The sequence below is a fragment of the Barbus barbus genome (genome assembly GCF_936440315.1).
Source record: "Barbus barbus genome assembly, chromosome: 25".
NCBI lineage: Eukaryota > Metazoa > Chordata > Actinopteri > Cypriniformes > Cyprinidae > Barbus > Barbus barbus.
In genome coordinates, this window is record NC_136753.1 from 7702988 (window position 1) to 7721441 (window position 18454).

Below are 18454 nucleotides of genomic sequence, written 5' to 3' on the forward strand. Positions count from 1 at the left end.
ATGTGAAATATGTTAGATGTTCCAGGAAGTTGTTTGCATCTGAGGAATAACTGGATAAAAATAACTGACTGGAGAATAAAATAGCAGGAATGTTCTAGAATGAAGAGTATAAGCATGAGTTAGGAGGATACTCTCATTTAGATATGATAACAATAGTTTATATATAAGAATACGAGTATGCCTGATTGGATTGAAGGAGAGATACCAAACCAATTTAAGGTAATCTTAGGCCTAAACAATTCTTAATGCTTTGCAAAACTTAATATATTGATGCACAAGTAAACATTTAATCTGAATATACTCTTCAATGAGATTTAAAAATGTATAAATACGACAAATTCTATGATCAAAACCAGAATCTCAGTCAAAGTTATTAGTTAGTCAGTTTTTAGGACCTTAAGACTACTGTATATGTGTTTAAATGTGAACATACTGTACATACTATACAACCCAAATCCTGGAAATGTTGGGACGTTTTTTAAATTTGAATAAAATGAAATAAAAGATTTGAAATAAAAGAATTTCAAATCCCATGAGCTAATATTTTATTCACAATAGAACATAAATAACATAACAAATGTTTAAACTGAGAAATTTTACTATTGTATGCACAAAATGTGCTCATTTCAAATGTGATGCTTGCTGCAGGTCTCAAAATAGTTGGGACGGGGGCATGTTTATCATGCTGTAGCATCTCCTCTTCTTTTTAAAACAGTTTGAAGACATCTGGGCATCAAGGTTATGAGTTTCTGGAGTTTTGGTGTTGGAATTTGGTCCCATTCTTACCTGATATAGGTTTCCAGCTGCTGAAGAGTTCGTGGTCGTCTTTGACGTATTTTTCATTTAATGATGCGCCAAATGTTCTCTATAGGTGAAAGATCTGGACTGCAGGCAGGCCATTTCAGCACCCGGACTCTTCTACTACGAAGTCATGCTGTTGTAATAGCTGCAGTATGTGGTTTTGTATTGTCCTGCTGAAATACACAAGGCCTTCCCTGAAATAGACGTTGTCTGGAGGGGAGCATATGTTGGTCTAAAGCCTTTATAAACATTTCAGCATTCATAGTGCCTTCCAAAACATGCAAGCTGCCCATACCGTATGCACTTGTGCAACCCCATACCATCAGAGATGCTGGCTTTTGAATTGAACGCTGATAACACGCTGGAAGGTCTCCCTCCTCTTTAGCCCGGAGGACACGGCGTCCATGATTTCCAACAAGAATGTCCAATTTGGACTCGCCTGACCATAGAACACTTTTCCACTTTAAAACAGTCCATTTTAAATGAGCTTTGGCCCACAGGACACGACGGCGCTTCTGGACCATGTTCACATATGGCTTCCTTTTTGCATGATTTTAGTTGGCATCTGCAGATGGCACAGCGGACTGTGTTTACTGACAGTGGTTTCTGGAAGTATTCCTGGGCCCATTTAATAATGTCAATGACAGAATCATGCCGATGAGGGATGCAGTGTCGTCTGAGGGCCTGAAGACCAAGGGCATCCAACAAATGTCTCTGGCCTTGTCCCTTACACACAGAGATTTTTCCTCTGAATCTTTTGTTTCTCTGAATCTTTTGATGATGTTATGCACTGTAGAGGATAAGATTTGCAAAGCCTTTGTAATTTGACGTTGAGGAATGTTATTTTTAAAGTATTCCACAATGTTTTTATGCACTCTTTCCCAGATTGGAGAGTCTCTGCCCATCTTTATTTCTGAGAGACTCTGCCTCTCTAAGACATGCCTTTTATAGCTAATCATGTTACAGACCTGATGTCAATTAACTAAATTAGTTGCTAGATGTTCTCCCAGCTTAATCTTTTAAAAATGTCTTGCTTTTTCAGCCCTTTTTTGCCCCCATGCCAACTTTTTTGAGACCTGTAGCAGGCAAAAAAATTTAAATGAGCTCATTTAGTGGATAAGAGTGCAAAATGTCTCTGTTTAAACCTTTGTTGTGTTATCTATGTTCTATTGTGAATAAAATATTGGCTCATGTGATTTGAAATTATTTTAGTTTTCATTTTATTCAAATTTAAAAAAACGTCCCCACATTTCCGGAATTTGGGTTGAATAAACTGTATTTTCTCTCAAGGGTTAACAAGATAGTCTCAGTGATGCCCTGGACTATATACAATATTAGCAATAAACAATTCAAAATGGGAGTACACAAGTGAGAATTTTTTTATACCAATAATAAACTCTCATCTCCTCCTTGCATTTAAAATTATGACTACCCATGACACATTCTGCAATAGTAAAACAACAGTGGGTGTGAGAGAACAGAGGGGGTATCCCTTAATATCCTTGCAGAGAGAGGTGTGAAAGGAACATTACTACATGCTTTGTGTCTGAGAATGGAGAGGATCTCATCTGAGGCAGACAAGCAAGGGGACACTGTTTACAGAGCAGCTTGTGTGGTCTTTCTTCTTCTGAGACCAGAACCTTATATGTCCATAAAGACTTAAACCTCCAGATCAATCAGCACTTCTCATACCAGTCATGATTCAAGGCTTCTGCATACTGTTCAACAATGGTTATTTTCAGAGAATGTTGTCGGGTAGTATATAATGTTTCACATTTCACTTTGAAAGATGGATGTTAGTTATATCATCAGTTCATGATTCATGGCTGTTCCTACTACATACCTCCATTAATATGGCTTTGGTATACTGACAATGACACACACCCCCCTCCCATTTTTATTTTCTAATTAATTTTAAGTTATTCAAAAATACATATATGTAATTCAGACTTTAACACTTCTATATCTTAAAACACAGCTTCTGTTATTTGTTATTTTCACCTTAAAATATAATTTTTTTTAATGAAATATAAAGTATTATACATTTTTAATAAAATAATGGTTATAAATCATTTTAATGATTAAAAAAACTATAAAAGTTATGCACACTCACTCAGACCAAGGAAAGTACTTTAGTAGTTTTTACGTGATATTAAACATTTTACATTTTAGAGTCATCAGAAAATGGTTATAAATGTTACACGTTGGTGAAAAACGCAGGGGAGATTGGGATGGTTGCAACATGGCTTTCTTCAGTCAGGAATGAGCTACAGTGATGATTTTACTGCACATGCTCAATTAGCCCTTCATCCTTCCTGGAAGAAAGCAGCCACATGTGACCATTCCTTCTACAAAAAACAAAACCAAAATTGTAATTTTATGAATTAATAAAGAACCCCTTTCAATAGTCAGGTCTCACTTCTTTTTATTTAAGTAAACAGGTTTTTAAAAAATCAGTCTGAGCCTAAAGTGGTCTATAATGTGAAATTTCCTTCTATTTCACTCTCTCTTTGTAACACAAATGTCACACAATAAATCTGTATGATTTATAAGCGTTTTGAAAAGTGGGGACATGGGGCAATGTCGTGAAAAGTCACATTCACCTTGTAATACCTGTGTCATTATACAAATTTATGTCCTCATTTGTCAGAAAAACACTCTCTCTCTCTCTCTCTCTCTCTCTCTCTCTCTCACACACACACACACACACACACATGTTGGTTTTTGTGGTTTATGGGGACTCTCCATAGGCGTAATGGTTTTTATACTGAACAAACTGTGTGTGCTATTGCCCTACACCAACCCTACACCTAAACTTAGCCCTCACAGGAGACTTTGTGCATTTTTAGATTTTCAAAAAAACACCATTTAGTATGTTTTTTTTAAGCCCTTTGAATTACGGGGACATAGGCAGTGTCCTCATAAACCACCTTCATATTGTAATACCTCTGTCATACCCATGTCATTATACAAATTTGTGTCCTCATAAACCACATAAACGAAGCAGGAAATTATTAAGTCTCAGTTTTCGAACTGAAGGAAATGCTAAAAGTGTTGCAACCTCTCCCCCTATATACAAAACAATTTGGTATGTACGTGTTGAACTTTGAATATGTTTTAAACATTTTACAATGCTTTTTTTTTTTTTTTTTAGAATTCTCTTTATAGGCCTATTTATTATCTTCATTATCTCATACATCCTTAATTGTCACTGACCCAGGTGATAATTATGGAATCTACACTCTATGAATGTTGCAAACAAACTAGACAGGGGAAAAAAAGACTAGGTCTGCCATCTTGTGGCAGAAACTTTGAGCCAACTGTCCTAATGTGAAATGAGGTAAGAAAGAGAAACGTTAAGAAATGTTTTCTGTTATCTGTCTATAATCTGTCATGAGGCCGAAATTGTGGTCTTTATTAAATCTTATTTAATGCTTGTCTGACCTAAATATGGAACAACTGGACCAGTCTGTGCATAAATTGGCCAGACAGGCGACCTGATTGGTAAGTGGAGCAGACACGTCACAGTGGGCGGGATTACAGTACACTCACTTCCGCATTACTGCGCTGAATGGATTTAATGAAACTGGTTGTTTATGCTGAAGTTGAACAAGTTTTAGACGCAGTTCAGCGTTGTCAGTAATAAAAACTTGACTTATTTCGTAAACAAAGTTGGTAACCATTCATTTTCATAAACAGATTTACATGAATTAAATAAAAACTAGACGTGATATATTCAGCGTAATAAATCGGTATTCAGTCGTCTTAAAGAGTGAACTGCATCATAACTGAAAAATGTTAAAAACGATAATCCTAATTGGAGGCCCTCAAAAAGGTGAGATTTGAGTTATTTTTCTAACTGTACGAATGTTATGAATGAAATATGAATGATACCGCAACAACATTATCACATATGATGACGTGGCGAAAAGGACGTAGCTACGTGATAGCGTCTGATATGATACACTTGAATTAGCTGTGCAAAGTTACTGTCTTAAAAGTAGCAATTATGGTGATATATGGATAAAAAAAAAAAAAAAAACTATTAGAAAACGCATTTCATAAATATTCCCTGAATTCAGGTACCAGGTTCCGCCCCCTGTCATTCGAGGTGCCCAAACCACTGTTCCCAGTGGCAGGAGTCCCCATGCTGCAGCATCACATTGAAGCCTGTGCCCAAGTAAAACACTGCAGATTATGTTTAGATCACATCTAAAGCATAAAGCTGAACATTCTTCACAGTAATCAATATCTATTTTGAAAGTTTGCCATGTTTTATTCTCTTACAGGTTCCTGAAATGAAAGAGATCATACTAATAGGTTTTTATCAGCCCAATGAGGAGCTAAACCGCCTCATTTCTTCTGCGCAGCAGGAGCTTAAAATCCCAATAAGGTAGATACCAGTTCAGATCAGCATATCTTAAACAAAGACAAATTTGAACTATTTTCTTGTGTTATATAATACAGATGATTGCTACTAAATTGATATTTTGTCTCACAGACCTGATTGCCCTGTAATTTAAAAACTAGTCAAATACATATACTTAAACACACAATTTATTTATTTTTGAATCTGAAGGTACCTGCAGGAGTTTGCCGCTCTGGGCACAGGTGGTGGGATCTATCACTTTCGTGACCAGATCCTGTCTGGGGGTCCGGCTGCATTTTTCCTCATGAATGCTGATGTATGCTCCAAGTTCCCCTTGCAGGAAATGCTCCGGTTCCACCGTCAACATGGCGAGAATCATTGTGGAGTCTTACTCGGAACTACAGTAGGTTTACGTTTCGTAATTAAGAGTTGGTAATATGATCTCTGAATATAATATAATATAATATGTAGTACTGTTCAAAAGGTGATTTTTTTTTTTTTATGTTTTTGAAAGACGTCTCTTATGTTCACCAAGATTGCATTTATTTGATCAAAAATACCAGTAATATTCTAAAATATCATTATTAAAAAACTGTTTTCTTTTTTAATATATATTAAAATGTAATATATTTCTGTGATGGCAAAGCTGATATTTCAGCAGCCGTTACTCCAGTTTTCAGTGCCACATGATCCTTCAGAAATCATACTTAATCATACATATGCTGATTTGGTGCTCAAGAATTTTTTTTTTTTTTTATCAATGTTGAACATAGTGGAAACAGTGGTAAATTGTTTCAGGATATTTCTATATTTCTCTCATTGCAGGCCAATAGAACACAATCTCTGAACTATGGCTGCATTGTGGAAAACCATGAGACAAATGAGGTACTATATATAAATATGTACAAGATTGCTTCCTTGTACACCAATTCATATGATCTGAAGGACAAGCATTCCGTTCAATAAATGGCATTAAGAAGATGCTTATTTTTCACATTATCCTAATCATCACTCATTTCTTTCAGGTGCTCCATTTTGTGGAGAAACCCAGTACTTTTGTAAGTGACATTATCAACTGTGGGATCTATTTGTTCACACCAGATATTTTTGGCCATATTGGGACGGTTTTCCAGAGGATCCAGTGAATGTCACTGACATAATTCAGCCTCTAAACCGCTTTGCAGCCTTCACCGGACAGATATCCGTGTATAATAATAGATCAGCCTGACCTGTTTGCACTGAAATGAGTTATTTTTTTTCCACAGGGAAGAACTCACTAATGGCAAGCAGATGCCAGAGGTGATTCGGCTAGAACAGGACATCTTTACAACCCTAGCAGGACAGAAAAAACTCTTTGTCTACAAAACACAGCATTTCTGGAGTCAGATAAAGTCTGCAGGGTAAATCTGCCTTTCTCTCAATTTTTACCTTTCATCTCCCTTTTCTGTCACTCTTTCTTATGCATGATGTTATATAACGTAACACAGGTCAGCAATATATGCTAGTCGTTTGTACCTCAAGCAGTATCATCAGACACATCCTGAAAGACTGGCCACAAGCCAAGATGGAACCCCCAAAATAATAGGTATGTTGCATGAAGAATTCTCTCTGAACAAGTTTATCTTAAAGCTGTGTTTTTAATTATATAACACTAGTTGTATTATATAATTATAAGCAGCTACAAGGTCACTGAAAATTAGTTTTCCACCTTCAGGGGATGTTTATATCCACCCTACAGCAAACATCGATCCTTCTGCTGTGGTAAGTACAAGGAGAACAACTTATATACAGTAAATATATGCTTCTGTATTGTATTCAATTTCTTTCTCTCCATTCAGTTGGGTCCTAACGTTTCCATTGGCAAAGGGGTGACAATTGGAGGAGGCGTAAGAGTGAGGGAGTCCATTATTTTACATGGAGCTGTGTTACAGGTGAAGTGGGTCATTCTTGTGTTCACATTTGCTACAGTGACGATCAGACATTAGCAAGAAACATGACATTGATTATTATTTAATATATGGGTCTCTGTTTCAGGATCACTGTTGTGTGTTGAACAGTATTGTTGGGTGGGACAGTACAGTGGGGAAATGGGCAAGAGTAGAAGGAACTCCGAGTGACCCCAATCCCAACGACCCATATGCCAAGATTGACAGCGAGACTCTGTTCAGGGATGGAGGTCTAACCCCATCCATCACCATCCTTGGTATGAAGATCTTGCCTCTATTATAATCTACACTGTAAAAAAATCTTTTGTTGACTTAACTCATTATTTTTTGTTATCTTTTTGCATGGGTTTTTTTAAGTTAAACTAACTTATTTGATAAAGTATACCTGACAAATATGGAAAGGTTTACCTGACAAGTTATAAAGTACAATTAACTGATTTTATTTAGTTAAGTAAACTTCGAATTTAAGTTCAGCCAACTAAAGTTAAGTTTTCTAAACTACATCCAATAAGTTCAGCCAACTAAAGTTAAGTTTTCTAAACTACATCCAATAAGTTCAGCCAACTAAAGTTAAGTTATCTAAACTACATCCAATAAGTTCAGCCAACTAAAGTTAAGTTTTCTAAACTACATCCAATTAGTTCAGCCAACTAAAGTTAAGTTATCTAAACTACATCCAATAAGTTCAGCCAACTAAAGTTAAGTTATCTAAACTACATCCAATAAGTTCAGCCAACTAAAGTTAAGTTATCTAAACTACATCCAATAAGTTCAGCCAACTAAAGTTAAGTTATCTAAACTACATCCAATAAGTTCAGCCAACTAAAGTTAAGTTATCTAAACTACATCCAATAAGTTCAGCCAACTAAAGTTAAGTTATCTAAACTACATCCAATAAGTTCAGCCAACTAAAGTTAAGTTTTCTAAACTACATCCAATAAGTTCAGCCAACTAAAGTTAAGTTATCTAAACTACATCCAATAAGTTCAGCCAACTAAAGTTAAGTTATCTAAACTACATCCAATAAGTTCAGCCAACTAAAGTGGTGTTTTGAAACTTTAAAACCTGCAGCAGTACCAAATAATAAATTACTACTCGAACATTAATTTGTATAATACATTTGATTTAAAAAATTGATGGCAAATTAATGATCACTGATACAATTTTCAATACAAAATGTATTGCAATGAATGCCTTAGTTATCAATTATCCATGCTCTCAAGCTTCAACAAATTCATCAATTGACCTCAACACTCTAAAATGTCACTCTCCCGCAACATACAATATATAAACATCCTGTTCACAACATTTCTTTCAAAAAGAAACTCTGAAAAGCATTAACACATTAAAAAAACTATGAATTGGTTTCGTAACACTTTAATCTCAACTAAGAAGATGCTTTAACAAATTCATCAATTAAATTGAACATTACTTGTAAAAAAAAAAAAAATGCCAAAAGTTAAAAGCACTTCACCGCATTAGTTTGTTTTTCAGTCCATGAACTTTTGCGGAGCAGTTTTCCGCATCAATCTTCATGACGATCCGCTGGATCACTTCAAAGGTGTATCGCAGCTCTTTTGGATAGTTGATATTTAAAGCGTAAAGCAGTCCAAACAATGTGACGAAGGCATTTGGAATGTCTTGGAGATCCACAATGACAATCTCCCCCTCCAGTATCACAGCCATATTCACAACATCGTCTGAGAAGGCACAATCTTGTCTGGTGTCCTCGCTCACTGACAAGATGCCCACCTTAACACTCTGTACAACATCAATATTGTCAGTCGGCTGAAAAAAAAGAGAGAGAGAGAGAGATTAAAGATTCAGCGGTGGACTAGAACTTTCATTACCACATTAAACATACATTACCAAAATGTAAATGTTGTATTTTTTACAGTCTATGCCAATAAAATGTTTGTCTATGCCAATCTAATTTTTCTAGAATGATTTTCCAAATAGAGCTATTCAAGTAATCTGATGAAAATTCTTGTACTTTTTATAAAACAAAAATCACAGAAAAATGTCAAAAGGAGGTGTGCACTATGCACAATCAGCTGTGTTTTTAAATTCAGAATAAGGGTATGTTTACATGACAATGATGTACTAAAAACAGACAACAACGTTGTAAAAATGTTCCCCATTCACATGGATCTGCGAAAACGACAGTAGTTGGCGATGTCACTTCATCAAAAAACACCTTGTGAAAAAATAATATGCACACGTGAGCATTGTTCACTTCAGTTTTTGAGTAAACAGCCCTTAAGTTTTAGAATAGAAGTTATTGATAAATGATTATTTGTTTGTGAAAATGTTGGTATGCAGATTTCATACACAAATTCATTTGTACATATACTTATCGAATGAGATCCAGTTTGCTTGGTACTTTTTTTGGTCTTGTTTGACAGCGAAATAATTCAGAACAATTCAACAATTCACAATTAAAATTGATGATTCACAATTAATGATTCGATTCTGCATTTTTAATATAGGGAAATTAGTTTAGATGTACTGATAAGTAGTGTTGTTTTTGGCGGCCTGTTTTAATTTTAGTTTTAGTCTAGTCTTTGTGTCAAGCTGTCGTTTTAGTTTTTATTAGTTTGTCACGTTCATACTCTTTTTAGTCTAGTCAAGTTTTAGTCGACGAAAACTGATGACATTTTAGTCTAGTTTTAGTCAATGAAAATTGTATTTTAGTCTCTTTTTAGTAATGCAATTCTATTTAACCCAGTATTTCAAACAAGGTTACTTTATTATATTTAGGGCTGTGACAGTTTTTTTTTACCACCGCGGTGGTAATGGACCAACTACCGGCGGTGGTTGGGGGGGTTGTTTAAAAAAATAAAAAATCTTTTATATTTCCACACAAAGACGCGTGATATAGCCTACCACTCAGCACTTTTGAGAGGGATGTGGGACACATCTCTTTTCTGATATCTTCATATTTTCTACTTGATGTCAATTGGTCTGAAGAGCGAATTTTATCTTCCACAAGGACAAGATATTTAGGCTATGTTATGTTTGAGATTGCGCTGCCAGAGAAAGTGGAACTAAAAATCACCCGCGCGTGTGAAGCGTGCTTTACAAATAAACTTGACGCGCCTTACCATGTCTAATAACAAGCACAAACTGTGTTAAAAAGAATTTGACATGCAAGTACAAATGTAGGCTATCTGTACAGCGTTTTTCTACTTTACCACAGTAAAGAATATGAATATAATAGGCCTAATTAAAAGCGAACCCATGAAGAAACGTTTATAATCCCCTTAGAAAATGAGTGAGATGTGAGTGAAGATTTTTGAAAAGAAACAAGAGATTCCATGCAGGGATGAGTCACGATTTGTGAATATTCGATTAGTTTATTTAATTATAGAATATGGAATAGTTGTGCGATTATTCTCTAAAATAAAATCTGCATGTTCTAGTGTTGATGCGGTGGTGACGCATTCATGTAACCAGAGGGTGACGCTGCCAATAACCCACATAACAGCTGTCACATAAAACCGGCAAAAGTAATGATTATGAATATGTCAAATATATCAATGAGACATTTTAATGGAATAACTAATGGAATAATATTGTTAAATTCACTGATAATCGGGTGACTAGATCGCAAACCAGAATTTAAAGCCGACAAAGCTGGGTTCAAGCACAACTCTCTCATTCGTCGTGACGTTATAACATTTTGTCTCGTCTCGTTTTGGTCAACAAAAATGTAGAGACATTTTAACATAGTTTTTACGTTGTAAACCACATTTAGTCTCGTTTTTATTCGTCAACAATATTGCATTATACATTTATTTTAGTCATCGTCACATGACCAGCAGTTACGTAGCGTCTTGTCTCGTTTCGTCAGGTGATAAAGGTTCGTTGACGACTATATTTCGTCATAATTTTCATTGACGAAAGCAACACTACTGATCAGTCACATGAAAAATAGTAAAACCAACATGAAAAATAATTGTGATAAAATCGTGAATCGTTATAGTCCTGAAAATAATCGTGCTGTGATATTTTTGCTATATCGCCTACCCCTAAGTTGAAAGAAAATATGATACAGCAATACAATACATTTTAAAAGGCATAATTAAGCATAAAATAACTGAAGGAAACAACTAAAAATAAGCCAAACAATGTTTCATATTCTTATGGCTTCAATGAAAATACAGGCATCTACAGTGCGTGCAGAATTATTAGGCACATTGATTTTCTGATCATATTTTATTCCCAGGCACATTTTGCCAATTCCAAACCATATTAATCTTAATAACTACTATTAATTTTGTATTTAATCATTTATAAGTGATATGTAATTGTTCATGAAGGCTGGAAATGAAAAAAGCCTTGTGTCTTCTAACATGTGTCTTTTCTTCTCCACCTGTTTTTGCCTGACCCTGCTGACCTGATGAGCATTTCACTGTCCAATGGTCATGCCTTAACTGCAATCTCTAGTATATCATTAGTATTGTATCCTTCTCATGTGCATTTAATAATTTTTTGACTTTTCAGTCTTCGTTAAATGTCTTTTTTGGCTTATTTTATTATCTGTAAAAGAAAACGTGCCTAATAATTCTGCACACCTGAATTAAAGGCTTTTTTCATTTCCAGCATTCATGAACAATTACATATCACTTATAAATGATTAAATACAAAGTTAATAGTAGTTATTAAGATTAATATGGTTTGGAATTGGCAAAATGTGCCTGGGAATAAAATATGATCAGAAAATCAACGTGCCTAATAATTCTGCACACACTGTATAATCGGTATCACCAAAATATAAAAAGTACTAAATAAAAGCATCACTATCATACTAAAGTGATATTGGTGCATCCTTATTCCAGTGTTAATAGGAAAAAAGTACTCAAGTTTTTACCTCACAAACTCTGAAGAAGTTTTCTGGATTCTCCCTCATGTAGTATGGAAGGCCCAAAATAACTGCTCCCCTCTTCTTCTGGTTAGAACTCTGCAAAAAAAAGTTTTTTTTTTTTTCTTCTTTTTAATAGAACAAAAAGAACTGAAGTCTACTGTTAAAAGTACTGGATCGATAATTATAGTAATAACGTTAAAACCTTAAGGATACCCATTCCTACTCATCTTCGGAAAAATCATTCTTTATCATATTGCATGAGAACTGTGACTTACTGTGAACAACTAAGTTATTTAAATAAACAATTAAAAGTGCCACAGAAGTACCTTGAAACATGCAGCATTATTTAGTGTTTACACAGTTAGACAAAGTAGGGTTGATTGAGCAGCTCAAATTCCATTTTAGTTGTATGATCAAAATTATGTCTAATTAATTGAATTCATAAAAACAGCTTAAATGCAGAAGATCTTATGATTTTATTTTATTTTTTGTTGAAATTCCTGTGTATTTTAATTTGTCTGGTAATCAAATGGAGGCATAAAACATTTATTTTTAAACCAAATGAAAATTAAACAAACCCTTTTAAAATGCTGTTAAATGAATTTAAGTTTTTTTTTAATTAATTTAAACGTTATTAATAATAATTAAGTATTTTTTATATAGTTTCATCTATATTAAAGCTGTATTTTGTTGTTTTATTAATATCAATGACAAAAAAACTAATATATATATATATATATATATATATAAGGGGTGTAACGGTTCACAAAATTCACGGTTCGGTACGATACGATACACTTGTGTCACGGTCCGGTACGTTTTTGATACAGCAAATAGAAAGAAATGCCAGAAATTTCCTTGATTTAATTTTTTTAAATTCTTTTTTTTATTAAAACTAACATCGTAAAGTATGATATATTTTTACTTTCAGCAATTCTAGAGCTATAATTGACTCTTCTTAGGAGCATATAAAACAAAAAAGCTCCTTGGAAAAAATGAAATGTAATATTGTAGTAGTTATAAACAAAGGTTTATTTTAGTTCAGATTGACATTTGAGGGCAGCAATTGTATTCATAATGTCAAAATAAAACCGACGTAATGTTACTTGAAGGCATTATGCCTACTATTCCTGCCAAACTTCCATGGTTGCAGTTAGTGTTTCTACAGTAAATCCATGGTGAATGTTGCTGATCTGTGGACACTGGATAGTTCATTCATGGCACAGTGTTTCTTCCTGGTTTCCGCGCGCTGTTTGATCCGTTAATAACGGAGAAATGTGAATGTTTCTCACTAGATCTCGCAGCGATGTTATTACTTCTGTGGCGAATTCAAATGCTTTCTTTACTGGATCTCTTATTAGCACTGTGTAGTAACAGTGTCGCATGATCACGATCGGCTCGCGCTGCACTGGTCCAAACTGATAAACGGTCCTTCAACCACACAATAACGAGCAGTTTCGTTCCGGCTGCATTACGTTTGCCATTTGATGTTGGGCAATGTTGTGGTCGCGCCGCGGCGTCTCTTACATTATGAGCGCGCTTACCACGCGCAACACGCCTACATTTGAAATAACGGCGTTATAACCAACGAACCGTTCGGTTTGAAAATGCCTACCGAAAACCGAACCGAAAGCCTCGTACCGAACGGTTCAATACAAATATCGTTACACCCCTAATATATATATATATATATATATATAAAATATTAAGTGTGTGCTGTCACTTAAAGACTGACTGCACGGTCCGAAAAAAACTGACAAACATCCGTCTCTTTCTCAACTGTTCACATATGACATAAACAAGAGAATAATTGTCGAGACGGCCATTTAGACAGGTATTTTGACAATTTTGTGTTTATGTGTCCGTTCAAGGGCAAGGAAACGTGAAAGAGGAATCAATTCTGTATTCGAGAGCTGTCTGACACAGACAGCGCCTCTCTCTGCGCTTCGAGCGTGTGTGGCTGTGCGCACAGATAACACGCAAGTCCCGTTTTACAGATCTTCTTCCACGATTAAAATTTTTGAATGTGTAAATTGGCAAGACAATATGGCAAGACAATACACATCCAAATGATAAACTTTCAATCACTGATGGTTAAATTTAGCAGTTAATCCGCGAATCACATGCGTGCCGAACCGAATCTAATGCGATCTGTTCCACCCCTGAATATCATTGGCAGAAATGTAAAAATGCAGGATTAAGATCACGTGAGGTGTTGAATCGAGATTGCGATCTTTTAACGATTAATCGTGCAGCTCTACTATAGGAACTATGAAAAGGTTCCTCCTGTGCGAAAGCCCCTAATGTGAGACGGCAGAGGCTGAAAAAACACTGCAAGTGTCACACGTAGCTACTTCAGTATGTGCAGTAAACACAACTGCATGTCTGCGACATTTATTCACACAGAACATGCAGGATGTATATTTAAAGAGTCTTTTTGCGGTTTTGATTTAAGTGACTGGCCTACTTTTGATTTATTCATCTAAATATTGACAAATTCTGTGACATTCCATGCAATACAGTAAATTTTTTTTTTATTAATATATTTTGTGATTCCATCTGTGTTTTGCGCATAACAGAAATCATAGGGCCCAACTAACAAAATGAGAAATCATTGTTTTTACCAGCGGGATTTTTTGCAACACTAGCAAATAATATAATTTTTCTGATGCAAATTTCTTTGAAAGCTAATAACAAATTAGTTTTGCTGTATAAATTAAATTGGACTTGCCTGTTCATCCAGACACTTCAACATATTCAGAAGTTCTGGAACTTCATTGCTTCGCTTGGTGTATAATTGCAGGAGCCTGGGTAGGTGCTTGTCAAGCACTTAGAAGAATGCTCTTTTTAAATCAATGGAGACAAGCCTACAGAATTCAAGAGCAACCTGCAAGCAAAAAAAAAGAAAAATACTTTATAAAAAATCCCACTTACTTAAACTAAACATTAAAAGGGACCTATTATGCAAAATTCACTTTTTATAAGGCATTTAAACACAGATGTGTCCACAGTGTGTAAACAACCAGACTATAATGATAAAAATCCACCCACCCCCTTTTTTAGAATCCCCATAAATCATAACAGTCTCTCAAAACAAGCGATTCCAGATTTCTCCCTATGTTAACGTCATCGTAGGGAAAAGCCCTGGCCACTGGTGAAAATCTCTGCCTAATTAGCAGTCTGCCATTGTTATTGTCACTGGAGCAGTGCAGGGATAGATGACATCGGTATTGGAGTACAGCTGTCCTGCACGGTTTAGCTCCACCCCTAGTCAAACACACCTGAATGTCTTAAGAATAACTACAGCTACGCAAAGGAAAGTGAGTTGGGTCGGAGCTAAACTCTGCATGACAGCAGCGATCAGGATCGACCATCCCTGAACTTGTGGTATGTCTCAGCTACAGTATGTAAACATTATAACTGATTTGTTGATGCCTGTAATAATAAACATTAGAGTCTCCATTAGGGATGTTGTTTCAATCCTTTATGAATTTCTTTCTTCTGCTGAGCATAAAGGGAGATATTTAGAAGAATATCAGTAACCAGAAAGTTTCTGGTCTCATTGACTTCCATAGTAGGAAAAAAATATATACGTTACTATGGAAGTCAATGGGACCAGAAACTGTCTGGTTACTGATATTCTTCTAAATATCTTTCCTTTTTAAACGATTCACATGATGAATTTAGAAAGATTGTTTAAATGTGTTCTCAAATTACAAATGACTCAAACATGCATCACTAAAACAAGCAGTGTGTCAATCACAACCATTTCCAGTATTACTAAAAACAGTAACATTTAAAATTACAGATATATTTAAGCTACTTTTACCCACATCAATTCAAATTGATAGTCATTTAAGAATTTCCAGAGATTGCTGCGAAAACTCACCTGTATCTGGTCCTCTGCTAACCTAACAGTTAATGTTAGTGACTGAGGTAAAAAATCCGGACTGAGGTAAAAAAACTTGACGGAACCTGCGAGTCAGCACGAGAAAGTACAATGAGTGAATCTTCTTTGTGCAGAAATACACTCAATAATCTTACATTCGTGACAACATCATGTGTAATTCGCCTTATTATCAAGATTTCTTAAAACTAACATGAACAAAAGCGCGATGAAATGGCGCGAGGACGGCAAGATCCAAACTCTGAATAGTAATGAAAACCGTGACATTTCAAACCACAGACGTATTCATTGTTATTTCTATCACCCATATCGATTCAATTTGACAGTTGAGTTACTTTTTTAATTCAAAGATTGTGGTGAAAACTCACCTATATCTGGCGCTCTGCAAATGAGAAGTGACTGAGGTAAAAAAAATCCGGTTTGGTCCGGTTGGTGCACGAGCCGCTTTCAATCAGCTTGACTGAAGTGAACAGAAGGAAGTACAATCAGCGAATCATCTAACGTTATGTGCAAAACACCCTGACTCGAAATGGATAATATAATTATGAAAACTGCTTTTACTAATGGTCATTTGCACTTATGAATTTAATGTATGATTTATTGTCAGAAATGACGGATTTGTTAACAATATTTAGACTGTGACTATAACAAAAATTTAATTGTGTGCTTTACAAGTCTTTAATATATTTTTAGATAACACAATAGGCTACTATAAAACGCTTATTACGAACTAAAAAGTTGCAACAATCCACTTTCACAATATAAATTGTCACACTTACTCACTCTTCTGTGAAGTGAAGACACGTGTAAGGTCCAACAATCATCCAGTTTCCGCAGGCTTCTCTCGAAAATTCTCAGAGAAAAAAAATGATTCAGCGAATCATCTAGAGCGAATCATTTTCATGAATCGCTCAAATCCGCCCATGATGGATTGAAATCTGACCATGAATAAAACAGCTAGACAAATTTTTGGTGTAATTTAATTAATCTGTGCTCATAATTGTAAATAACAGTGATGTTTTTAATGTACACACTAAAATAAAATACACTGTAAATAATTTATATATACCACAGTAGTGATAACTACAAGACAACCATTGACATTGGCTTGAGAAAACCTGAGCAGAAAGTTTGAAATAGTTGTAATGTCTTGAAGTTTGAAGATTTTGTTTAAAGCGGTTTAGGGTTTAAGACCATGCAGTCTACCAGACAGCAAGATGGATATATAAATTAAGTTTAGTTTAGTGCTATTAAAGCATTAGATTATAATTGAAGTAAATCCTGCAAATTGAGTGCAGTTGTTTCAACTTACATTTATAAGTTCAAATAACAATTATACTTGTTAATTCAACTGAAAATCTAGTGTAGTTGTTTAAACATACATTTTTGAGTTAAAATAACAATTTTACTCGTTCATTCAACTTTCAGTCTAGTTGAGGACAAGAAAACTTAAAACTTCTTGTTGTCTGGACAATCTAGTTATCTCTACACACAAAATTAAGTTGAAATAACTAAATTGCAAAAATATTTTTTACAGTAGTGGCAACATAGATAACTCATTATAATATAATGCTTTAATTTTTTTTAATATTTTTAACGTTTTTTTTTTTAAAGAATGCTAATCAAGACCTCATTTATTTGGTAAAAAACTTACTCTTACTCTTCAGTATCATTAGAAAATCACAGGTAGGTGAGTTTGATCAGGGTTAGAGCTAAACTCTGCAGGAAAGTGGATCTCCCGAGCCAGATTTGACTGGTCAGATTATCACTGGTTTAAAGCATCATTGATGAATGACTACGCAAAAAAAAAAGAAAGAAAAAAATTATACTGACTTTAAACTTTTGAATGGTAATATAATATAATATAGCCATGTTGGAACTGCATTACTGATAATCTAATGAGTGTTTTAAACACATACAGTAAATACGATGTACTGGTTGATTTATCCAGAAGGTGGAGCTGTTCCTTAAGAAGTTATAGCAATCATCTTGCTACTGAATGGATGTGGCAACAGTTTTTCCACAACAGGAAGTTTGTCTGACCATCTATACTCTATATTTTCCTTCTAGGCTGCAATGTGAATATCCCATCAGAGGTCATTATTCGAAACTCTATTGTCTTGCCTCATAAAGATCTCAACAGGAGCTTCCAAAACCAGATTATCCTATAGAAGACACTTTCCTCTACTGTCTTTCTGAATAAACACTGTACATTGGGTCATGTAGAAAGTATATAGCCTAAAGATTGCACAAAGTATTGTTTATTGTTTATCATTATTTAATGTTTATGTATTTGGTAGTTAAAGTCCAGAGAAAATAAGTGCACTTGTGTGGTAAATGTTTTATTGTAGTAATATAGCGTGAATAATATGATTCAATGGGGTATTTTCCTGATCATTTTTGGACTGGAAATTTTGTATTTAATATCTTATTGTAAGTTGAGACACCAGCCTTATACACATACAGTAGTAGACAACACTAGATTTATTCCTTAATTACAAATCACACATACCTGTATTGCCTTGAAGGTTGAGACTTTTTTTTAGAAACGGACAGATTTGAAG

At 34.8% G+C, this 18454-nt stretch overlaps 1 protein-coding gene and 1 pseudogene across 2 annotated transcripts; one reads left to right on the forward strand and one right to left on the reverse strand.

The window, feature by feature from the left end:
- The first annotated feature begins 4362 nt into the window (after window positions 1-4362).
- Window positions 4363-18061, forward strand: LOC306845386 (mannose-1-phosphate guanylyltransferase regulatory subunit alpha-B-like; annotated as a pseudogene). The gene is made up of 12 exons: window positions 4363-4636; window positions 4884-4981; window positions 5091-5194; window positions 5381-5573; window positions 5996-6055; window positions 6196-6376; window positions 6436-6570; window positions 6658-6755; window positions 6885-6931; window positions 7009-7101; window positions 7205-7373; window positions 17961-18061. The product of its transcript is annotated as a mannose-1-phosphate guanylyltransferase regulatory subunit alpha-B-like (transcript).
- LOC306845385 (uncharacterized protein) lies at window positions 8226-16772 on the reverse strand. The gene is made up of 6 exons (XM_079378161.1): window positions 16670-16772; window positions 16259-16350; window positions 15873-15958; window positions 14715-14870; window positions 11990-12079; window positions 8226-8904 (listed from the first exon to the last, which is right to left on the reverse strand). Exons 4-6 carry the CDS (start codon window positions 14736-14738, stop codon window positions 8587-8589), a joined length of 432 nt encoding a protein of 143 aa, XP_079234287.1. The 5' UTR covers window positions 14739-14870; window positions 15873-15958; window positions 16259-16350; window positions 16670-16772; the 3' UTR covers window positions 8226-8586.
- Window positions 18062-18454: the final 393 nt, after the last annotated feature.